This window comes from Felis catus, chromosome F1 (genome assembly GCF_018350175.1).
Source record: "Felis catus isolate Fca126 chromosome F1, F.catus_Fca126_mat1.0, whole genome shotgun sequence".
Classification (NCBI taxonomy): Eukaryota; Metazoa; Chordata; class Mammalia; order Carnivora; family Felidae; genus Felis; species Felis catus.
This window is the reverse complement of record NC_058384.1, coordinates 1,750,758-1,776,335: the sequence shown is the minus strand read 5'-3', so window position 1 is coordinate 1,776,335 and position 25,578 is coordinate 1,750,758. Positions and strand designations below refer to the sequence as shown.

The 25,578-nt window shown below is 44.3% G+C and overlaps 1 protein-coding gene across 9 annotated transcripts in view; it reads left to right on the top strand.

The window, feature by feature from the left end:
• The window catches only part of ENAH (ENAH actin regulator), a 137,050-nt gene that overhangs the window by 49,817 nt on the left and 61,655 nt on the right, over positions 1–25,578 (top strand). For all 9 annotated transcript variants that reach the window (XM_045049355.1, XM_023247682.2, XM_023247681.2 and 6 more), the window contains exon 2: positions 19,080–19,245. In XM_045049355.1, the coding sequence (XP_044905290.1) occupies positions 19,080–19,245 (166 nt within the window). The remainder of the gene's footprint in view (positions 1–19,079; positions 19,246–25,578) is intronic.

Genomic DNA, 25,578 nt, shown 5'->3' with positions numbered 1-25,578 from the left:
ATCATCTTTCTATTCCTAGCCTTACCTGTACTTTTTTTTTTTTTTTTAATGTTTACTTATTTGAGAGTGAGCAAGTGGGCAGGGGAAGGACAGAGAGAGAGAGAGGAAGAGAGAATCCCAAGCAGGCTTCTCACTGTCAGCTCAGAGCCCAGCATGGGGCTCAATCTCCTGAACCATGAGATCATGACCTGAGCTGAAATCAAGAGTCTGCCCAGGCGCCCCTGTCTCACCTGAACTTTTATTGTGCACATACTCCTTTCAGCTTCTTAATGTAGACCAAAGAGAATTTTTACGGCTGATACCAGGCAAGGTGCATAACTCGGTTACCACTTTGGCAGGTGCCAGTAAACAGTCTTGCCTGCAAAGAAACCATTGACTGTTGGGGTGCCTGAGGGGCTCAGTCGGTTAAGCGGCCGACGTCAGCTCAGGTAGTGATCTCACGGTTCGTGAATTCGAGCCCCACATCGGGCTCTGTGCTGACAGCCTGGAGCCTGCTTCGGATTCTGTGTCTTCCTCTGTGTCTGCCCCTCCCTCACTTGTGTTCTGTCTCTCTGTTTCTCTCTCAAAAATAAACACTGTAAAATTATAAAAAAAGAAACCACTGATTGTAATATAACTCCGCTTTGCCAGTAGTATCAGAAAAGCACAGCACTGAGGCCTTTTTGTCCAGCACCTTCTTTTTAAACACGTAATAGCTACCATTCCACCTCGTTTCAACATTTTGTGGAAGCACAGGACAAAACGTGCCAAAATCTCTTGAACGGCATGCAGTTCGTATCGGGCCGAAGACCTGTGGTACAAGTGGGCCGCTGTTGTTCAGATTATGGCCGGTGATTCTCTTAGATCCTGCGGTGCTGTAATTCCTCTCAACACGCCGCTGAAGTGTGTGAACGAAACATCATGCTAGTGACTCCTGAATCCCTCTTTGCTTCCGTCATGATACTCTGTTGTCAGTGACAGTCCCATGACTTCTGTGCGGGCGCTCTCCTACCCTTGCGGGACAGGCCGTGGTATGCGAGATGAATGTGGCATACTTACCTGGAGGGTCAGTTCTATCGAGAGGCTTTTGGGGGAGCGTCATATTAAAATAAAACAGGTTGGATAATGGAGTGAATTGCAGAATACTCATTAAGTTTTAATATGAAACAAACATGAAACTTGCAAGAAATGTGTTTGCCGTGGGTTCTCCAGGGCTCGCAGACCGGTGTAGGTTATTGGAGGTCCGCCGTGTGCCATCTCACATAATCCTCGGATAGCCGTTTCTGTTATTCCTGCTGTGTGCGGTCCCGTGGTCCGGTTCGCAGAACTGAAGCGTGCCGACCTTGCCTGATCTAGCTAACTGTGCCGAGTGGTCTGGTGCGTCGCATTTAGGGCCCGGACTCCTGGTGTGTATGCAGGAGCCTTACACGGGAAAGCGGTGAGGACATGCTTTCCCAGCTGCAGAGGACAGGCCAGGATTCAGGCCAGAATTTCGCAACATAGGAAATAGTTTTGAGCAGGAGTTGGCAGCTGGCGCATATGAATGTTCAAGAAGTACTCTGGGAAAATTGAGGGTTTCCTTAGGATGATGAGACAAGCAGGCTCAGGAGGCCATCTGCCAGCAGGAGCAGCATCAGGTCGTGATCCATTTAGTTTGACCAAGTATCTGAGGTACTACGGTGTCATGTGGACATACGTCTAGTTTTGAGTTGGCTTTTAATTCAAACATTAAACATTAACAAAAAGCACCTTCTTAGGACCCAGAGCACCCATAACCCTTGCTGAGTCACACACGGTGGCCGATCACGTAAATAGAAACAAGGGTGCGACGCTTCAGGGCCATTGTGAAGTCCCAGCCCTATAACTGGCCACCCAGCCTTGGTAGCTGCCCATAAAACAGCAGCCCCGGGATGAGCAGAGACAAGGAAGGCCCCGGTGATCACAGATGGTAGGAAGTTGGCCAGGCTCCGTTCACGCACGCCCACACCGGCAGAGTGGGAAGTCCCGATTTTGCACCTGTCGGAGGACGGCTCCACGCACGCGGTGGGTCTTCACATTGTCAGCACGTCACATGTGAAGGGTGCACGGTGGTAGTCTGGTCGTGTTGTGCTCACCTGTGATTCTGGAACCCCGTTGAGTTGCTATCTTCCTTTGCCACAGTGCCGTTGCTGCAGTTCTAGTAACGGATGGTGTTACGGAGTATTCCCCGTGTGCCAGGCCCTTGAAGTGCTTGACGCACATGGTTTCATTCTCAGAACCGTTCTACGAGGTGGGTACTACTATGATTTCACTTTAGAAATGTGGAGGCGGAGGCTCTGAGAGGCTAAATAACGTGTTTGGGTCCACAGTTGTGTGAATGGAGTCCTCAGAGCTGGCAGCGAGGTTCACACCCATGCTCTGTGCATCTGAAGACACCCGCTCCCTACAGTTTGCCACTGATGTTACGATTTCGGAAGGAAATCGGAAGCCTTGTTAACTGCGGGCTCTGTGAGGAAGAACGATATGGTTTGTGTAGCGATGGTTTTGGTAACACGTATACTTAGCGGTAGTTCTGTAATGAGGAAATCTAAGGTCTCAGTGTCATCTGGTCTTAATTACAGAAGTGGTGTGGTTATGTGAATAAACCGTCTTTAACAGTTTACCTGAAAGTGACATTAGTTAAACCAGCAGAAATGTGGACCTCTTTTGTAAAAGTCCTGCTTAAAATACTCTTAACTAAAGTCTCCTAGGGAGCAAAGTGGCACGTTCCATCTTGCAGGTAATGTTTGGAGGCCTGTCCTTGTCCAGGGCGTGCTGATGCTGGGCGGGGAGGCAGACATGGAGCCCCGCAGCAGCAGGAGACAAGGATGCGCCAACTCCGTGGCTGCCTGGCCGAAGGAGGAGGGGCCAGGAGAGACACTTGGGTGGCGCTGGCCAATGCAGAAATGGCAGTCGGAGCAGCCCTGCTCTGTCTAGCTGGGGCCAGACTGCAGGGGGTCTTCGGTGTCCGACAGCGGGGATGGAAATAGAGGGAGGAGCACTTAGGGTGGGGAAAGCAAAGAGGGGGTGTTCTGAGGTTTGTTCGGGACATACTAGGCAGTCGCCCATGTGGGTTTGGAGCTGAGGAGAGAAGTATGGGCTGTAAATACCTGTGTGGTGCTTACAGCTACTGCTGAAACTGTCTCTACGGGTGTGTGTGTGTGTGTGTGTGTGTGTGTGTGTGTGTGTGTGTGTGTGTAGTGAGAACAGGGGAGGGGACCAGTCATTATACTGCTGCCAGACTATTTTCATCTACACATTGTTTCTAAACTGATCCCGTTTAAAACTTTTAGAATTCTTATTTGAATGGATATGGGGAAATAAAGCATGCCAGTCTTTTGTCTTTTCTTTATGTTAACAAAGATTTTAAAACGTACCGTGTCATATAATTGTCATTATGGGTGTGAAGTGTGTGCATAATTAGCTCCTTTACAGAGAATGCTGCACAGGCATGAGCCCTGGGTTAACCCCCTTACCCAAAAGTTTGTCGTGAGAAATTTCAAACGTACGAAACAGTTGAAAGAATTGTTCAGTGAAAATAAGTACACCCACAATCCAGATTCCGTTAATGTTTTTTTTAACATTGTTCCGGATTTTAATTTCAGCAGTATGAAATGTATATGCTTACTGGATTTTGGCACAAATGTGAAGAAAAATTACGTGTGGTTATATCTTTTTTCTTCTTTAATTGAGATACAGTTGACATACTGGTTTCATGTGAACAGCATATAATGATTTGATGGATGTTTATACTGTGAGATGATCACCATAGGAAGTCTAGTTAACATCTGTCACTATGCACAGTTATAAATATTTTTTCTTGTGGTGAGAACTTTAAGATCTCCTGTCTTGCTCACATTCAGGTGCACAATACATTGTTATTAACTATATTTGTCATGCTGGGACTTCTTTATAACTGCAAGGCTGTACCTTTTGACCCCCGCCATACCTCACCCCTCCCAGCCTCCTGTCTCCAGCAGCCACCTGTCTGTCCATTCATCTTTTCCTGTATTTATCACATATCTATCCATTTATATGTGTGTGTATAAATTGCTTATTTAGATGTATGTCACTAGTTGCTAGCGCACTGTTCAAGGACTTCAGTATGTGTATCATTAACCAGGGTCCAGTAATAGTTTTTCTTCCTCTTGTGGCAAAACTGTTGGGAGAGTTTTGACAGATGCAGAACATGCTGGGAGGCAGAAGGCAAGGTTCCTTGAGGTCCCTTCCCATGTCATCCCCACTCTCGTCCCTCTCCTGCACAGGTAACCGCTGTTCTGTGCAGAAATAAACAGGTAACCGTTTATTTCTGCTATCGACGAGCGTTTCCCGTTCCAGAGCGTCATTTGTTAGCAGTCACAAAATGCGTCCCCGTGTGTAAGTCTTCCTTCACAGCGGATGCGTGTGCCATTCACCTGCGTTGTTGCAGGTATCAGCCTTTCCTGCTCGGTGACACAGCATTGTGTGAACGCACCACAGTTACCGTTTTCCTGTTGCGGGATATCCGGGCACTTTCCGGGTCTTGGCGTCACCTAGCATTGGGATTGAAGGGTCAGAGGGTAGACACATGTTGAGCTCTGTGAGCAGGTGCCACACGGCCTTTCGGAGCTCCCGAGGCATTCGTGTGTGAAGGCCACGGTCGGGCCGCATCGTAGCTATTCGGGTGGGTGGGCGGTGGTATCTCATTGTGATTTCCATTTGTGTTTCCCTGAGGACTAATGATGTTTAGCCCTTTTTTGTGGATTTCCTGACCATTTATATATCATGTTTATATCATGTTTATCACATTTATATATCATGTTCTATCTGTTCCAGTTATTTGCCCAATATTCGATGGGTTATCTGTCCTTGAATTGCAGACGGTTTCTGACTTCCAGTGGTTCAGCCGAGGACTTTCTGGCTTTACAGTGGCCCGAAACCTTACTTGCAGCTTTGAATCTTGATCTTTTCCCAGGCCGGCGGTGTGCAGGGCTGCTGGGCCTGGAGCTCCCCTGCAGCTACACCGTCGGGGGGCAAACGATGGACGCAGCCATGCTGTATCCACACAGCCGTGCTGGGCCTCACTTTTTGTACGGCGTTCAGTAAACTACGTGAGTTTTACTCGACGCTTTGTTGTAAAAGAGGCTTTGTGTTGGAGGATTTGGCCCACCCGTAGGCTAGTGTCAGTGTTCTGAGCACGTGCGCGGTGGGCGGGGCCACGTGGGATGTTCCGTAGGCTAAGTGTGCTAGGTGCATTTTGACTTAAAAAATATCATTATCAAGACGTAATAACCTCATCCGGTCATAAGTGGGTGGAGGATCTGTGTTTAGTTGCAGGAGTTTTAAAAATAGAACCTGGATACACGTCAGGTTTATGTTTTGCTGATTTTTCCTCCTCTGAGCCTTGCTTTCCTCCCTCCTTCCTTTCTTTCTGTGATAGCTTTACTGAGATCTAGTTAGTGTTCATACATGTGCATTTTCTTAAAGGTGTGTGTTTGGATGGGAGTAAATTTTAACTTGCCGACTTTTTTCTTCCATGGTTTTTGCTGAAACTTCGCCTGTCCCCTGTTCACTGGACACTCTGTTTCCGTCTAAAACCTTTCTACGTTGAGCTTGTTTGAGTCGATGATATATCTTGAATTAATTTTTTTGGTGGCACGAGGTCTGGATTGACATTCACGTTTTTCTGTCCTCTGGTCCCAATTGTTTCTGAAGAAAAGTCCATGGTCATCTGAATTATATGTAATGTTTCATTTTTTTCTGGTGTTTCAAGCATTTCTCTTTATCTTGGGCTACCATATGCCTGCCTGTGGTTATTCCCACGTCTTTTACACTTGTTTTTGTTTTGGTTCCAGACTCTTCTTGCACGTATGTTAGACCTGCTGGTACCACCCTAAAGGTTCATCTTTTCCCCAGTCTTTTTTTTCCTCTCATCTTTAGATTGGGTAATTTCTATTGATACTTGGTAAAGTTCACCAATTCTTTCATCTGCCATCTCCATTCTGTTAGGCCCATCCAGAGAGTTTTAATCTTCAATAGTAAGGAAAACGACATATTTTCAATAATAGAGATTTCATTTGGTATTTAAAAATTTCTCACCTGTTCTTTCCTGTCTTCTCATTTCAGTTCTATCCTTGAACATGGAGATAGTAGCCGCCTTCAGTCCAACGCTGCTCACCTTCATCTTGTGGCGAGGCTCTGGTCTCTGTCTCTCCTCTGAGGCTGCTCAGTACTTCATTGAGTTAGGGGCCTGGTCGGTGATGTACTCTGGAGCCTGTGACTTCCCTTACAGTGATCTGCGGACTGGTGGTGACCTTGTTAGAGCAGGCGGGCAGCCACTCGTGTTTTAGTTGGTCTTTTAGCCTTGGAGAGGTTGCTCAGAAAGTTCCCGCACGTGCATCATTTTAGGGGTCGCCAAGAGAGTTAGACTGTGCACCCCCTCTTTGTTCCCCTACAGTTATCCTCCCAATTTTCCAGCACCTTGCATTGCCCTCAGCACTATCTGTTGGTTCTTGAAGCTAGAAACACAGGGTTTTCTGTTAGGGCTGTTCTGCCTAACAGACTTTGGGCCTGTCCTTGGGCTGAAGCTGTAAAATCAGGGATCTCTTCCTGTATTGTTTGTTTTTACCAGAGCTGATTGCTTTCCAGTCATTCTTCAGCACTTTCAGATTGTCGTTCTGTACATTTTACCGAGAGTTTAGAGTTTTATCTATAGGAGGCTCATTTGGAAAAAAGCCCATGAGGCCACTGCTTGGGCCAGAAGCAGACCCTCCTGGCACAGACTTTTTTGGGGGGGAAGGTTGAGATCCTACAGCATTCTTCAGTTTTTCTCTCTTGATCGCATGTGGCACTTGTCTTTTGGTTTGTTGTCACACGTGTTCACTGAATTATTACCTCAGGAGGTTAATAACCTACCAAAGTGAGAATATGAAGGATATAAGTGAAACCCCAGCCTCCCCTGCCCCACACCTGTTTTTACTTCTAAGTCAGTCCTAACTTGGTCCTGTCTGATGTCTTTATAGCTAAAATCATCTGTATATGGTCTTTATAAAAGTTTTTTAGATTTTATTTTTTTTAGGTAATCTCTACACCCAAAATGGGGCTCGAACTCACAACCCTGAAATCAAGAGTCACACATTCTACTAACTGAGGCAGCGGGGCGCCCCTTTGATGTTTTTAACTCAGGCAGTGCTTGGAAGTACGGTGGCTGTTTTTTGCCCTATAACCTGGTGAAAATAATGTGAGGCCAAACCCCTCGGGAAACAGGTGAAATCATCTCTGATCAGTGGTTCTGAGAAAAATTTCTCGTTAACGGGAGGATTTGCCAGGATAGCGGAGGTATGTGTTGCCCAGGGAAGTGTTTCCACATATTTCCCCCTTCTGTGACTGTTTCTAAATGTATATACTTTTTGTCAGCTCTCATGCTATTAATGAGGTTTTAGGTTCGCTGGTATCTTGGAAATCGATCTTTGAAACTGCAAGTTCAATTCATAAAGGTGGGTGCCTGCCTAGAGAATATGCACCCTGTGTGTGTGTCACGTGCGAAGTGCCATGGGGTGTATGGAGTGTGAGATCCCCAAGGAGTCTCATTACAGTGCTGTATTGTGTATTTGTTAAGTTCTTTAAAAAAAAATTTTTTTTAACATTTATTTATTTTTGAGACAGAGAGAGACACAGCACGAACGGGGGAGGGGCAGAGAGAGAGGGAGACACAGAATCGGAAGCAGGCTCCAGGCTCTGAGCCATCAGCCCAGAGCCCGACGCGGGGCTCGAACCCGCGGACCGCGAGATCGTGACCTGAGCTGAAGTCGGACACTCAACCGACTGAGCCACCCAGGCGCCCCTATATTTGTTAAGTTCTTAAGAGTTCTCATCACAAGAAAAAATATTTTTAACTGTGTAGGATGATGAATGTTGACTAGATGTATTGTCATCATTTTCACAATATACACACATATTGAATCATTGTCAGTACACCTGGAACTAATATAATGGGGGGAAAAGTTTAAGGTCTTAGGGACAGACGAGAGGGTATCGGTCCAGGTGGTGAAGTAATTCATGGCCATACAGTAAAACTACAGCAAAACATAATGACTTAAAACAATACACATTTGTTATCACACAGTTTCTGTGGATCGGGAATCTGAGTACGGCTTTCTCAGCAAGTGCTGTTGAGATGCTGGCCAAGGCTACAGTCCCAGCCAAAGTCACCGCCGGAGGACCTGCTTCGAGGCCCCTTCACAGAGTTATTGGTTGGATTCAGTTGCTTGTGGGCTGTTGGACTGAGGCGGGGGTCAGTTCCTTCCTGCCAGGTGGCCTTGTCACGTGGGCCTTTTCCTCAAGCGGAAGCCACTGTCTTTGTAAATTGATCTTGGGAATGATATTCCATAACTTCTGCCGTAGAATGGAAGCAGGTCGCTGGATCCTGCCCACGTGCGGTGGGAGAAGATTACACGATGGTGTGAGTACCAGGAGGGTAGGGATCATTGGGAACCCTCTTTCTAGTCCTTGCGGGGGCCAGAAATACATGGGAGTGAGATTTTACAGCCAAAGTTTAGAAGAAGGAAGAAGTGGCTTGTCAGTAACAACCCAAAGAGATGTCTTAGAAACAAGTCAGAGCAGTGGAGTATCTCAAACAAAGGAACATAACAAACCTTAAAGTTTTTATTATAACAAGTTAGATTAGTTCTGTAAGATGTCATCCGTTTTCTTTAGTAAAATTAAGTTTTTTAAACTTGTGTTAATACAACCTTTAACCAAATGCAAGTGAGGTGAACATAGTTTTATTCTTTGCTGGACAGAAATACTTTCTTACATTTTAAAAATATTTAAAACTATTATGTATATAGTTTTCATTGTGGTAAAATATATATAACTAAATTTACTATTTTTGTAATTTTTAGGTGTGTGTTCAGTGGCCTTAAGTATATTCATATTATTATGTACCCGTCACTGCCACCTGTTTCCAGAACTTGGTTATCATCCCAGACTGAACTTTGGCGCATTGAATAATCAGTCCTCATCCGTCCCTCCCTTCAGCCCCTGGCAGCAGCCACTGTTCTCCTTTCTGTGAATTTGACTTCCGGTGCCTTGCGTAAATGGAGTCACACAGTATTTGTACTTTTGGGTCTCACTTATTTCACTCAGCATGACGTCTTCAAGGTTCATCCATGTTGTAGTGCGTGTCAAGATTTCATTCCTTTTTAAGACTCAGTAATATTCCGTTGTATATACAGTTGACCTTGAACAGCACAGGGGTTAGGGGCACCGAACCCTCCTCGTGTAGTCAAAAATCCGCGTATAACTTCTGACTCCAAAACCCTTTACTACTATTATAGCCTCCTGTTGACTGGGAAACCTGACAAATAACATGAACAGTTGATTAGTACATATTTTATATGTTATATATGTATTATATGCTTTATTCTTACCACTAAGTAGGCTAGAGAGAAGGAAATGTTAGGGAAATCATAAGGAAGAGAAAATATGTTTACAGGATGGATCGTCATGTATCAGAAAATCCCCACACAATTGAAGCCCCTGTGTTCAAGGGTCAGTTGTATGTGGATTCCCTTCCCCTAGCTTCAAATAAAACATTACATAAAATATAATGTGGAGACAGTAGAAAACTTTGAAGAGGTAGTTTTGTGCGACTAATAGAATGGAAAGACTCTGTTATTCAGGTAGAGTGGCCATGAGCCCGTACTCTGAAGCAGACTGGCAGCTCTGAACGCCCTTTCTGTCTCAATTTCCTGTCTGTACAATGGGGATATTGACAAATACCTACCAAAGAAGGTTGGCAAATAAATGGATTAATAAAGGCAAAGTACGTAGAATAGTGTGTGGCACTTAGTGCTGTATTCATATATTTGTATTTTTGTTAGCATCGTTTTCTTCACAACACTGGCTCAGTAATTAAATACCTGTGTCACTGAAGTGTTTCTGGGTTTTAGGTCTTTGATAACGTAAAGAGATTTGGATTCTTATGACTATGACTTTTATTATTTTTTATTTTTATTTTTTTAGAAGTTTTATTTATTTTTGACAGAGTGCAAGCAGGGGAGGGGTAGAGAGCCAGGGGGACAGAGGATCCCAGGCGGGCTCTGTGCGGGGCTCGAACTCACAAGCCATGAGAACGTGACCTCAGCTGAAGTTGGACACTCAACTGGCTGAGCCACCCAGGCGTCCCATACTATGACTTTTAGAGGGGGTGTGTCTGTCTGTACAAGGTACTATGGAGAGTAACCCGTTAATATATTTTCCTTCATTCTGTTAGGATTTTTGTGCATGCAGTGAAGTCATATGTTAAAACATAGGCTCTGAAAATAAGTTCGTCCATGGATAGTTGTAGAGTGCAGTCTTCTGATGCAGTTGGTTTTAATATTTTTATAAAAGTAACATTTGCTTGGGACACCTGGGTGGCTCGGTCAGTTAAGTGTCTGATTCTTGATTTTGCTCAAGTCATAATCTCAGGGTCGTGGGATCGAGCCTCATGTTGGGCTTGAGAGCCTGCTTGGGATTCTCTTTCTCTCTTTCTCTCTCTTTCTCTTTCTCTCTCTTTCTCTTTCTCTCTCTCTCTGCTTCTCCCCGCCCCACGATAAAAAAAGAAAACAAAACATTTGCTTTACTTTTGTTACCTAGTCTTCTTGGGTGCCCCAGAAGAGGCGGGGATGGGGGGGAGGGGCGGGCTTGAGTTTCCCTGTGCTCTTTTGTGGTGAGGCCAGATCTGCTTCCATCCGTGCCCAGTCTGGGTGGCCCTTGAGAGGTCCCCATCACCTCACTGCTCCTGCTGCTTCCTGCCCCGCATGACCCCCTTTTCTTCTCTCCCCACAAACTCCCGTTCTTGTGTTCTCGAGAACACCACGATTGTGCCTTTTCATTTGCTCTGTCACTCCTCCCTCTCCAGGGACGCTGTGGATGGAGTCGAGCTCTTTTTTGTACTTAATTCAAGTAGGAGGCGTTCATGGTGGAAGCCAGGTAGTACATAAAGGTGGCTATAAAGACCATCCTCGTTACTCCTGAAAACGCATGACCACATGTAGAAGTAAGTGCCCCCTTTCAGGTACTTCTACATTTTACCCAACCTAATGATTTCTCCCTATTTTAAGAGATTTTTTTTCAGCCTACAGGAATACCCAACAGATTTGCTCAAACATTTTCTAACACATGCTATCTTGCCTTAGATGTACTGGTCGGTGACTGGGTCAGTTATTATGCCAGATTGCACGTGTGCTTCTCGCGTGCTGTGGGACAAAGAGTTTAGTAGTGACACACTGGTGTTTTTACTTGCTTTTTTAACCTTGGCATTTCTTAGAAAGGTGTACAACTGTGTGGTCTTCTCGGGAGGGTTTGCCTTTCTACGTACTTGGATCCGCTGCCTCCCAGACGGTTTTCTTGCCTTGCAGAAAACGGATTGCTGCCTTTATTTTGTCTCTGTCAGTGGCATTGACATCTCTCATGTGTCCCTCAGTGTCACAGCTATGACAGCGGCACTTGACTGTTACTAGCAGGCAGCTCTCCCCCTGAATCTTAGCAAGTTTTTCGTGAAGGAGAAAAGCTTATTTAGCATTTCCTAACTGTGCCCTAAGCTCTCAAGCCCAGGGTGACCTGCCCTGGTGGTAATGGTAATGGTTGGGTAACCGAACTAGTTGAAGTGTGGTGTCCTTAAAAATGATACGTGCCTTTAAACGTCTTAGTCTACCTTATAACGTACGTGTTAATTCTGTACCCTTTTTCTCTTAAGCTTTTCATGTTGGTCTGGTGGTGAGAATTCTACATTATTTTTTTTTCCTAAGGCACACCCGTGTTGTATCATGCGTTTCAGCTTTGGTTTCTGGAAGGTGGGAGAGAACTGGGGCGCAGGTGAAGTGTTCTGAATGTGAACCCTGCCAGACCCGGGTGAGCCCTCCGCCCTTGATATCGTGCCTCACAGCTGTTGAGTGATTCAGACCTTGACAGAGACTTTCCGAAATGCTCAACCTAATTTGGTAGGATTTCTATGTACTCGCACAGTGGCAGCTTAATCAGTTGCACAATTGCGAGACAAATACAGTCGGAATGGCTACATTTGGGCACAAACACAGCTGACTCTTGATCAGGACACAAGGCAACTGCTGGGAGAAGAGAGTGGGGTGTGGGGAGCCTCCCGGCTCTGGCTTTTGAGTGCTGATGATAGGTTTTACAGCCAGAAAGCAGAGGGCTTGGTAGGTTGTCCATATGGGTATTGAAAGTAAAAAAAAGGGGGCTTTCCCTCGCATACTTCGGGGTTCTTACCAAAACTTACTTTTTTTTTTTTTTTTTTTTTTTTTTTTTTTTTACTTTTTTCAATTACTGTCTGTCACTACTTTTCAAGTCACTATTTTTAACGGATCTTAACTAGGAGAGGTGAAAAGATACAGTGCTTGCCCTTCAGGGGTTTAGTACGATGTTGGTGGAGAGGTGGTGCACATAGTGGGTTGTGAGAACAGAATGGGTGAACTCCTTTTGTGGGGGTGGGGGGGCAGGAAAAACTTTCAAGAGGATGTAACACTTGTGTCTAAAATTGGGGGGCCAGCTGAGTACTAGGCAGCAGAAGGCATTTGGGAAGAGGCAATGTGCAGGTAGGTAACGGGACAGGCAGGTGCAGGGTGTGGATATATGGACAAGGATGGCATCATGGTCACTGTGCTGTTGGGGGTGGACTGTTGTGAACACAGATGTGTCCCCAGCACTAGGGTGGTGGAGTGGTGCCTGGCACATTTTACATGCCTAATACCTATGTGTGTTTAAACATTTTTAATTTTACTTTACATATTTTTTAATTTTTATTTTTTAAAATGTTTATTTTTAAGAGAGAGAGAGTGTGTGTGTGTGAGCGGGAGAGGGGCAGAGAAAGAGGGAGACAGGATCTGAAGCAGGCTCTGCACTGTCAGCAGAGCCAGATGTGGGGCTCAAACTCACAAACCTTGAGATCATGACCTGAGCTGAAATCAAGAGTCGGATGCTTAACCGACTGAGCCACCCAGGTGCCATCAATACATATTTGAAACAAAGAAAGGATGTTGAGGAACACAGAGGTCAAATCACCGTGGGCCTTGTCTGCCATGTTAGGAAGCCAGAGTCTGTCCTGAAATGAGTCTTTGGAATGTCTTAACCTGAAGAGTGACACGATCAGGCTTCACTTAGCAAAATGCCCCTGCAGAAGCGTTGGAGGAGGGAGTAAGATGCAGTCAGAAATACCAGTTAGGAGACTGCTGAGAAACTGGGGAGGGCCCAGAGCTTCTGAGCACTGTGAGCAAAGGGAGCTAAAGAATTTAGAAGTTCATTAGGAAGTAGAATTGGTAGGCCTTGCTGCCGAGTTGAGTGCCTGGGCGGATGAGGGTAGGGAGGATTCTGGAATGACCCATGGGTTTGCAGGGCTGCTGGATCCTGGAGTGGGGAGCCAAGAGAAAAAGCACTCTCGTGATCTGCTGGTGCTTAACATCACACAGGTGTTCTTCCAGCCGGAGTGCATAATCTTTTATAACTGAGGTGGCCTAGTTCCGTTTTACTGTGCCCGAGGAGCTGTGCAATATAGGCGTGAACGGTGTTTGTGGAATTGAATTGAAATCTAACATTGTTTTGCTTTCAGCCTCTTTAATGCTTGACATGTTATAGAATTGCAGGCTTGAGCAAAAATATTGACATCAGAGCAGAAGATGGGAAATCCTGTCTTAAAAATTTGCAACTTTTGGTGTAATTTCTGTTTTAATATTTTATCTTCTGAATTACTGTCATTTTAGTTCATGGAATGACTCAGTATCACAACAGACCAGGTGCTAATTCTCTTTCTCTAAGAGGTTAGTTGTATAGTAGAGGTTGTATAGTGTAGCCTAACCACGGGTTAGGCTCTGTGTTGCACATTGGGGATTTCAGGGGTGCGGAAGGCACATTTATATGTGTGTAAAAATAAATAAGTGAATTGGGACCATGACTTTCAATAGTGATATGCACATGGCGTTGCACCCCATACTCCTTATCTGTAAAATGCTGGGTATTGTCCATTATCTCTTCCTGCCTCTGCTTGTCCCCCCCCCCCCCCTCCCGCCGTCTCCTAGCAGCAGACTCGTCTGGTGCGCTTCCGGCCTGGGTTCACGTGCTGCCCTCCCCATGCCTCCCCACGCGCATGGCCCGCACTGGTCTTCATGCCAGCCTGAGCGGCTTGAGTTCCTGTCACCTTCCTGAACTCTTTCTTGACACAGTAGCTCTGGTCCGCTTTTAAAAACGGAAGTCATGTTCTGCTTAAAGGCCTCAAGTAAAATCCCGGCCCCCTCTTGTGGCTCAAACATCTCAGAGAGTCGTCCTCGTTGAAAGATCACCGAATGCTACGGCAACTCAGCGGGACCCCAGAAACACTTCTCAGAAGGGATGATACTTGATTCAGGCCTTGAGGAGTAGGATTTTGTTGGGTAAAACTGCACTGATGAGGCACTCAAAGAGCGCCTACTGTGTGCGAGGCACTGTCATAGTCATGCTTTATTGACAAGTTAATGACTAACGAGTGGTGTCTTTGAGAAGTTGCTGTTTTCAAAAATTGGGCTTTATTGCAACCTCAGTAAGTGGTGTGTAGGAGAGTAACCCAGCAATCCTTAGTCTGCTGTTTAAACCCTGGGACCTATGAGAATAGAATTTGGCATGCCTTCTCTACCATCATGTAGTTTCGTCCCAGAAATTCGGCTGTAATCAGAAATGAATTACCTGGTGAAGCCACAAAATTGTAATGTAGTGTCATGGTTTTTATACCATGGTTTTTAAAATACCAAAATTAATATTAGGAAGATGAAATATCTTCCTAATGCATTTGGTCATAAAATGAAATTTAAAAAAAATTTTAATGTTTATTTATTTTTGAGAGAGAGTGAGAGAGGGAGACACAGAACTCGGAGTAAGGTCCAGGCTCCGAGCTGTCAGCACAGAGCCCGACCTGGGGCTCATACCTATGAACTGTGAGATCATGACCTGAGCTGAAGTAGGACACTTAACCCACTGAGCCACCCAGGTGCCCCTGAAATTTTTATTTATAACTAATTTAGTGCTTGATCTTCACAAAACTGTAGCTTAGTAAAAAATTAATATTAATATTAATCTTATGTGCAGTTCCTTTACTGACTCAGAATGTTGACTTCGACTAGGTGTTTATTTTAGAGGCTTAGTATAACACAGATAGAATGGTATTAGAAGGGTCATAAAATTTTTGTCTCTTTTGCTTTGCTTTTGTTTAGATCTTCATCTTCTTAATTTTTTTTTTTTTTGACTCTTCAGTAGCTTTGGTACTTAAATCTTTCACTTTTCCCTGAAAAACCACACATATGTATATAATTTCAGCAATTTGTAAGTTTACTCGTTTTCTCAGCTAAAATCCTAGAGAAAGCTAGAAATCTATCAGAAAAATCTGTAAGCTGTTTCTGTCAATTCTCCATTGCTCATATATACACCCACGTATAGGCAGTTCTTTTGTGACTGAGGCCAGTCCTACTTGAAAGCAGACCCTTTTAAGTATTTCACTGGACCAGGGAGAAATGGGGAAAAAATAGACTGTGTTCTAGAGAATTGTATAGAAAGCGAGTTATTACATTTGCATTATTACATTACATGATTTTTATTTTGAGATTTTTAAGTTCCAGAATATTCTCATTTTAATAAGTTGCTGTGATGTTTCCTCCCTCCCCCCACCCCCCATCTCCTCCCTGGAAAGTAGACCAAAATTTTGTCAGCTGATTGTAGATCCATCCAGTCTATTTTTGAAGTCTGTGGGTTCATGAAATCCAAAACTGGGTACCACTGGCCTATTTTATGCTCACCTTTAATCGGAGCTGGTGTCTGTGTGGTTTTCTTCTTGCATCAACCAACCGCCAGTTCCATTTTCCAGCACCAGCTGGGCGTCCCTGTTCAGTTCACTTCTGACACCCTCTGGAGTTAGCGCAGGTGCCATAGTTAAGGGCTCGGTCCCCCAGGACTGGCCCCACTTCAGGGACCAGCAGCCAGTGGGCTCCTTGGGCTGCCTGCACATTTAACGCCTAGCTGACCACAGATTCTGCTATTCCCACCACCTCCCTTCAAGTTCAGTAATTTGCTAGAATAATTCCTAGAAGTCAGAAAACTGCTCGGCTTACTATTACTATTCTTTGTTTTGTTTTAAATAAAGGATATAATTTAGGAGCGGTCAGGTGGAAAAACTGCATAGTGCACACTCTGGGGCAGGCACAGGGCTCCCGTGCCCTCTGCCGGCTTGCCACCCTCCCAGCACCTCGGGGTAAAGCTTGTCTGGGTGTGTTTATAGAGGCTTCGTTATGTAGGCGTGAGTGATGACATGATTGCCCACTGGTGAGTGAAGTCAGTCTCTGGCCCTTCTACCTTCCCCGGAAGTGGGGGCTGGGGTGGAACTGAAAATTTCAACCCTCTAAGCAGGCTGGGTATTTCTGGCAGCCAGCCTCCATCTTGAAGCATGGAGCCACTATTAGCATACCAGAGGCATGTCTGTCGCCCAGGAGATCCCAGGGCTTTTAGGAGCCCCTTACCTGGAACTGGGGCACAGACCAAGGGATGTTTATAATGGCAGAGACGTCTGTCCAGTGAGGACAGGCCCTCCGATGCTGTGGAATGGAACTGGAAAGATTTGGTTTGCGTTTGTCACTAAGAATTCCAGCGGTCAGCGCCATCCCTTCTTGTCCGGGCCTTGCCGTGGCTTCCCTGAGCGCCCGGTGGCTTCCAGGACGACAGGGTTATTTGGGCATAACCTGTCCCTTACAGCTTTGCCACATGGCCATGTTCCTGTTACCCGCTCCTTTTTCTTCTCTTTAATCTTGGCCTCTCTTGGTGCTTCTTGGCTTCGTCTAGAGCTGGATTTATATTTTTGACTTCTCATTTTGAAGATTTCCTTTCATCTTCATTAGGAAACTAGTCAACTAATTTTTGCATTTTTGTCCTTGGCTACCTGGCTGTGTCCATCTGGCTTTGTTTCTGTGGTTGTAGCTTTTCCAGGGAAATGGAGGTGATCAGACATTTGATTGCTAAGTAGTTTGTATGTGTCTCGGTTAATCAAGGATTAGTCAAAGCTGTTTGGTCAACTGTGTGCTTCAGTATTTGGAATGTCTCCAGAAACCCATTCTAGAGCAGTGGGGAAGGAAAATGGAGGTAAAAGTGGGGGCATCTCTTGCTTTTAGATTTCCTATGTATATTAAAAAAATTGGGGTGGGGGGAACGCCTGGGTGGTTTAGTCGAATGAGGGTCCAACTCTTAATTCTGGGTCAGGTCATGATCCACGGTTTGTGAGTTTGATCCTTGCTGTCAGCACAGAGCCTGGCTTGGGATTCTCTCTCTCCTTCTCTGCCCCTCCCCTGCTCACTATGTATCTCAAAATAAATAAACTCAAAAACAAACAAACACTTTTTTTAGGCATGGAATGATTTAATATACAACAAATGGGGGTTTATTGCTTTGGCTTATATGATCCCGCTGGGATTTCTGGAGGAGATAGTGTATTTTGAACCTTAGGAAACATATGTCCCGAAATACTAATTTTTGAGAATGGGAAAATACTGTTATGTATTAATTTACAGATTTGTTATTTACGATTAATGGTAGATTTGTGTCTTGGATTGTATGCTGTAAGGGGCACTTTGCCTAAGCTTGTTTCACATAATCTTTGTGCAGGGCCCTGTAAATGCTGTCACTTGGCAAGTATTTCTGCTGTGAGCCATGAAGAGATTTCAACTTTTGAGCTGACAGGTGCTCTTTAATTAGGCATTTAGAAATAACTCACACTTTTTGTAACTAACTTGTTTTTATTCCCAGAACTAGTTATGAGTTCGTTTTTGTAAAGTTTCTCTGATGGAAAGGTAGACATAGTGATGACCTCGCTGTTCTGAAGCAACCGTGTCGCTCAGTGCTGTCACCCCAGTGGGTCTCCCCTGATCTTCTGTCATCACGTCACATGATAAGAGTAAAACACAGGCTATTGAGGGACGGGGCAGAGGTGTGAGTAAGAGGGGAGGGTCTGAGAGTGACTTGTTTTTGAGGATATTGGCCAAGAACCCACACTGATAACTGTTTAAAATCTTTGAGGCTAAAATTGGTAGAACGGGCAGTACTTTTGTTAAGGGTAAGGTTGGCTGAGCCACTGGGAGCACCTCCACTGGTCTCCGCTTTAAGCATCAGCTAAGTCTTGGACGTGGAGATTGAGTCGTTTTAATTGGTGCCTAACATAACGTACCTGTTTTCTTCTGTTACCCACTCTTGGTACTTGATTTTTTAAAAATAAGATATGGTATGAAGTAATAAAATTCAAATCAGCCCTTTTTTCCCCACTAGTATTATAGAATATTTAAAAGATGAACCTAGTACATAATATGAAATTAGGATCATCTTTACATTTTATTTGTGTATCTCAGTCTTTTTTGGTAACAAATAATGGGAATGAAAATGCGATTTAAAGATCCTTCCTGGAAATTAGTCTTTTCTTCTTTAATGTTTCCTTAGGAGGGTTAGAATCTAAAATCTCGAGGGATCTTTAGAAAGGATCTCATTTTACCTTCGCATATTTAAATGAACATGGGATGTTGTCTTGCCCACGTGGAGTCAAGGACTTAAGTCACATTGCCATGATTGTTAGTGGCCACTCCATATCTCACGGCCCGGATGGAAGTGGTCAGAGTTTGTGACGTTGGCCTTGCAGCAAGCCCGATGGTAAGAATCACCTTTCCAGTAAAGAGTGGGTAATCACAGGTCACCAGTATTATAAACATACGTGCAGTTGAACGATGACGGTTAATTTATATCTGTGGTTGTGTTCAGTTTGACGAATGTATTAGATACTCAGTGTATTAGATTAGAAAACATTTCTTGTGTTTCTTATTTATGTGCTCTTCGTGGATCCTGACTTCCCGCCGCTCCCACACTGCACTTCAGTTTTTGGTCTCTTTTGCCCCCTTAGACTCTACCCATCGAGGCAGGAAGCCTCTGTCATGTTCCCCGTTGTTCTAGCAGCCAGTGAGGCACTAATTGTGGGCTCACTCTGGTTTGTAGAGCCGAATGGGAAACTTAGCATATTTTAAATGTCTTAAGTTTGCATGTTTTATTTTTTACAGTGAACAGAGTATTTGTCAGGCAAGAGCTGCTGTGATGGTTTATGACGATGCCAACAAGAAGTGGGTGCCAGCTGGTGGCTCAACGGGGTTCAGCAGAGTTCACATATATCACCATACAGGCAACAACACGTTCAGAGTGGTGGGCAGGAAGATTCAGGACCATCAGGTAAGGGTCTCTTACCTTCTAGTGAAAGTTGTGTAGAATTACAGAAGGACTGTAAAGTAGTCCGCACCCTGAAGGAGCTCTTGGCCACTGCAGTCAGCCTACTCCGTGTGGGAAAACTGGGATGGGGTTCCCTTCCCACCCTGTCCACCTTGGATGGATGAGGAGTTAGAGCTAACTGTACAAAAATACAAATACGACTTTAAATTATGAACATTCGTTAGAGCTTCTGGCTTTCCCGCTAGCTAGGTTTGGGAATCTAAGGTAAATTTAGGACCAAAAAAATGTGAAATACCACTTAAATAGCAGGTTGTGTGTTTAAGGAATTCATTTCCTGCCAAAGGTGTGGGACTAGAGGAGGGAGTTGAAGATGTTAGTAATTTCAGCAAATACTGTAAATTCACGTATGATGGAAACATTGTAGGTTTTAAGATTGCTGGAATAGTTGGGCTTTTGTAATTCGTGCCTGGGATGAAAACTAAGCCTTTCCTATTTCCCTGCTCCGGATTTCTCAGAAAGGTGACTGCACTGCCTGATGACGTGATGTCTTGGGTCTCAGCGGACTGCGAGCAGAGGTAGACAGAGGGAACGTGGGTGGGGCCTCACCAGCGCCAAGTATATGCGAACTGCAGCAAGAACTTGTATAATGGACAGATTTATGAAATACTTTTGGTTCTGGTAAGGTGGTGGACTCGACCAGTGTCAAACCCATGCAGGAAAATAGGAAATTTCCGGCTGAGTCCTTAACTAAGGAAAGGCCGGTCCCCGGGTTTCTGCCAGGAACCCTGGTGTAGTGTGCAGACAGGTGCCGCGGCAGCCTTGTGTTTCAGGATGGCAGTTAAGAACTGTGAATAGCTACGGACTCAGGTCTGTCGTCGGTGTGCAGCCGCTGTGGGCCTGCAGGAGGTTGGGCTTTGAGACCTCCGTCTACACGGGGTGGGGCTCCGCGCTGGGCCACACACCATCAGCATAGGACGCAAAGGAGTGTGGATTTCTCTTTCTTCTTTCTTTTTTAAAATTTGTTTATTTTGAGAGATAGAGAGCGAGCAGTGGAGGGTAGAGGGAGAGGGAGAGAGAGAATCCCAAGCAGGCTCTGCACTGTCAGCACAGGGCTCGAGATCGTGACCTGAGCCGAAATCAAGAGTCAGCGCTCAAGTGACTGAGCCACCCAGGTGTCCCAAAATGTTTGGAAACTTAAAAACACTTCTAAATTCATGACGTGAAAATCACATCATCATGAAGAGTAAAAAATGTTTGGAAAATAAAAGACTTAGACTTGAGTGACAGGATGTGATATATAGAAATCTCTGGCACATCTAAGCTGCCCTCAGATGGACAAATCTTAATGGCGAGCTTGACCCAAAGAAAACAGAAGGAAATAGTAAAAATATAAGGAGAAATTAACTAAATAAAAAACGTAAATAGAAATCATTAACCCAAAAGCTGTTTCATTGAATGGAAAAATTGGTAGAATCAAATAAAAAATGAAAAGTTACAAAAAATAGTAGGATTGGAAAAGAGATGTCATTATAGTTACGGTAAAGAGATCAACTGTATCATAAACAGCTTTATGCCAAGAAATGGGTCATTTTGTAGAAAAATACAATTGACCAAGACTGGCAGAATAATGGAAAGACAGACCCACAGTCAATAGTTAATAGTCTCCCCCCAAAATCTAAAAACCAAGGAGGGAGGGAATCTAAAGTATTTATAAACAAAATTTAAAAACCTTTAAGTTGTTACCTGTTTTATACAAACTCTTCTAAAGAGTAGTATTTTATGAGGTTAGTACAATTTTGGTATCTGAAACAGAATAATTTGAGAGAGGAAAATTATATGCCAGCCTCAGTTATGAACACTGGCATAGATACAAAAGTCCTCAATAAGATATCAATGGACCAAATGCAGCGATGTATATGAAAAAAATACCACCTCTTAACCAAATAAGGTTTGTCTCCATCTCAGTAATGTAAGGCTAGTTTAACATCAGCTAATTTTTTAATGTCCTTTACCAGGAGAAACATGCAAGAAATGAGAGATTCAGAAAAAGCATTTGATAAAATCCGTACATAAGCATCTCAGCATATTTGGCATAAAAATGAATTTTCTTAAGCTGATAAGGATGCATTGTATAAACCCACACCACACATCTTACCGGATAGTATAATATTCGGGGGGGGATTTCCATCAAACTCGGGAATTAGTTGAGGATTTCAGCTTTCGTCATTTTCATTTAGCATTGCAGAGGCGGAGGTAACCTAGTGACATGAGTATGATGGAACACAAGCTATACAGATTGGAAACAGAGTTGACCTTATTCACTGAAGTACATAAAAAATGCCAAGAGCAGCTGCAGATAAAATATGAGAACTAGTAAGATTGCTCATCATGGTTGCTGGATGTAAGAGCAGTTTAACTAGCAACAAACAACTTGAAAATATAGCTGACCCTTGAACAAGCTGGGGGTTAGGGCCATCGCCTCCCGTGCAGTGGGAAATCCATGTATAACTTTTGACTCCCCTAGAGCTTAACTGTTAATAGCCTACTGTCTACTGGAAGTCTTTTTTTTTTTTTTAATGTTTATTTTTGAGAGAGAGCGTGAGCAGGGGAGGGGCAGAGAGAGAGGGAGACAGAGAATTGGAAGCAGGCTCCGGGCTCTGAGCTGTCAGCACAGGGCCTGACAAACTGTGAGATCATGACCTGAGCCAAAGTTGGACGCTTCACCGACTGAACCACCCAGGCACCCCTAGATTGGAAGTCTTACCAATAACATAGTCAATGAACATATATTTTGTAGTTTATATGTATTATTCATTTTGTTCTTAAAGTAAGGTGGGGCAAAGAAAATGTTCTTAAAATCATGAGGAAGAGAACATACACTTACAGGACTGTAAACAAGACTATTTTGGAAAAATGTTTGTGGGTAAGTAGACCCATGTGGTTTAAACCTTTGTCATTCGAGGGTCAGCTGTATAATTTTATAAAGATATTGCTTGGAGTAACAAAAATGATTACCTAAGAATAAATCTAATAAATAATTGGTTTTCCAGAGTACCTTGTTATATTTTTCAATGGTTATCAGTGAAGCTGAAACAGACTATAATTTATTAAACAGTGTCTAAACTTTCTGTAGTAAGAGCCGTTTAAAAAATCACCTACTCCTCCCCCCCCCCCTTTTTTTTGCTTCCCACTTGGTGCTTCCTGTGTTCTGGGCACCGTGCTTGGGTTTGCAGGAGGGCGGCAGTAGGGAATGGGGGGGAAGACACGCGGTGAGTGGTTTCAGCCTGGTACGTGCCATTCACAGCACAGAGAGGTATACAAGAAGGATGTTTGCTGAGAAGACAGGGAAGAGGGTCGTGGACAACTTCGCAGATGAGATCAGGTGTTGAACCAAGGAGACCAGGAAGAGTTAGGCGTTCAGTGCACAGTGTGCTCGTTAGGGTCTGGCGGGGAGTGGGTGAGCACGTGTAGGATGGAACGTCACCGTTAATCTAGAGAATAACCCGCGCATTATTGTCAGGTCCGGACGTGAGGGCGCCCCTAGTGGACACTGAGCAAACACTTAGTGTTAAATGAACACGCGGGCTTTCCCTTACTTGTGAAGTTTGTAGAGAAGTGCCCGGTTGGCTTAGTCAGTGGAGGGCGCTGCTCTTGATTGCAGGGCCCATGAGTTCAAGCCCCATGTTGGGTGTGGAGCCTACTTGATAAAATAAAATAAATGAATAAAAAATAAAGTTTCTCGAGGTAATGTATGGCACTGCCTACCCTTGAAAGTTAAAAATGAATGAAGCAATTGAACGAACGTGTTAAATTTCTCACAGTGGAGAAAGTGAACCAGTGATGACATAATGTGATTTAAGTAACAATCTCCCCCCCTTCTCTTAACATTCTGTTACTGAACAATTGAAAAAATGAATGTGGCTGGTTTTTTTTTTTGCCTGACCTTTTCAGACTGATTGCCAAGTAGGGATACAGACCCACCTTGCGGTGAGACTTACACCTTTATGGATGGCTTGTGTGTGGCCCCCCACCTCGATGCTTATAAACATCACATGACAAAAGGCCATCCTCTTTTAAATTATGGTAAAGTGCACACAATGTAAAATTTCCCATGTTGCCCAGTTTTAAGTGTACGATTCAGTGGCATTAAGTGCCTTCACAGTATTGAGCATCACCCCTGTTCATCTCCAGAACCATTTCATCCTCCCACACTGAAACTCCAAACCCGTTAAATAGGAAGTCCCTGTGTTCCTCTTCCTTAGTCCCTGGCAGCCTTCATTCTATCTTTTTTTTTTTATTGAGTTTGATTATTACAGGTATTTCAGATAAGTGGAATGAGACAGTATTTGTCGATTTATGTCTGGCCTATTTCACTTAGTATAAGGTCTTCATATTTTATACATTTTATAATATAAGGCCATATTTTAAAAATAATTTCAAGTTTGGGTATTGGTAGTTGAGGTAACATAGAGCTTCTCTGTGAGAACTAAAACAATTGGACAGAATGTTAAGAAGAAACTGTGTTTGGAGAGCCTACATGACAAAGAAGAATTCTGGGTCCAAGATCAGAAAGAAGTGAGAACCAGAGAAGTGAGCCCAGCTTCAGACCTCTGAGTCATGTCTTGGTTTTGAAAGAGGACTGGGCAGAGCTTTTGGCAGACTCCTGGGACCAGCAGAACAAAAATCCAAAGTTAGGGCCTGCTAATGAGGGGAGAGCTTTCTTGGTAATCCCCAGGCTGTGATGTGGGACCCAGAAGCCCTGTCCTGTGGGAAGAGGTTTGACTCAGAGTGAGGCTGGCCTTTATGGGAACTGAAACCCAGCCTGTAATCACTTCGTTCACTGTTGGATGAAGTTGACTTCAGATTGTTAGTTTCCTAGCTGCTTGCCAGAAGCAAACATAAATCTTCCCTGGAAAACTAGAGCATCATTGTGGGTCTCAGACTTTCCATACAGTTGTCCACACACAATGTCTGGCGTTAGGTCAAAGTAACCAGGCATATGAGGAGACAAGAGGAGCAGTAATAGAACAGATCCACTGGGAGTCCATCCAGTTAGCTGAATTATCAAAAATTGACTTTAACTAATACTAAATATATTCAGGGAAATAGCACAAAGGTGAGAATTTCAGCCGAGAACTGGAAGCTTGAAAAAAGAACCAAAGGACATTTCAGAATGGAAGAATAACTGATGCTGACGGGTCAGTGATGACTATGACGACAAATTAGTAACAGCTAAAAAGAATTCGTAAACTGGAAGACAGATCATAAGAAAATGTTCAGACTGAAGCTAAGACACTCGGGGAGAGAAAAAGATGGGCGTATAAAAAAGAGCTTAAGAGACCCAGGGAAACAAAAACTAATTCCAAAAGATACACGTACCCCTACGTTTACTGCAGCAATACTTACAGTAGCCAAAATGTGGAAGTAACCCAGGTGTCCACTGACACACGAAAGGACAGAGAAGACGTATGTGTACACAGTGGAATGTTACGCAGCCAGGAGCACAGAAGGACATTGCTGTTTGCAATGACATGGATGGAACTGGAGAGTATGATTCTGAGCAAAAATCTAATCTTTTTTTGTTTGTTTATTTTTGAGAGAGAGATGGAGCGTGAGCAGGGGAGGGGCAGAGGGAGAGGGAGGCACAGAATCTGAAGCAGGCCCCAGGCTCTGAGCTGTCAGCGCAGAGCCCGAAGCGGGGCTTGGACTGATGAACTGCGAGATCGTGGCCTGAGCCGAAGTTGGACGCCTAACCGACTGAGCCACCCAGGTGCCCCTGAGCGAAAATCTAATCTTAACCCAAACCTCAGTGTGGTCCTAAAACAGAAACTGTGACCCTTGCCTTCAACTCTGCCCTCTGGAGAGGTCTCTGCACTGTGGGTGGATAGGCCCCTGTCTTCTCCTGGGTCCGAACCCTAACCCAGCCATGGCTCTGGCCCTACCCAGGCCCAAATCCTAGGTCCGAGGATACAGTGGATTTGGGACACATGACCAACACAGGATTACTCCGCCAGGTACACAGAAAGACACCGTGCCATTTGCAACGACCGGGATGGATCTGGAGAGTAGGGACAAGATGAATACCATAGGGTTTCACTTATATGTGGAATCTAAAAAACAAAAGCTCATAAATCTTGAGAATAAATGGGGGTGGGCAGGGGTGGGGGGGTTGGGTGAAAGAGGTGAAGGGGATTAAGGGAAAAAAGACCTAGTGAATATAGTGGGAATTGTGTGTGTAATTGGGGGCCCGAAGGAGAGGAGACGATGGAGGGCAGAAGAAAAACTGAGGAGATCATGAACAAGAATTTTCAAGTTTGTAATAGAACGTCAACTTAG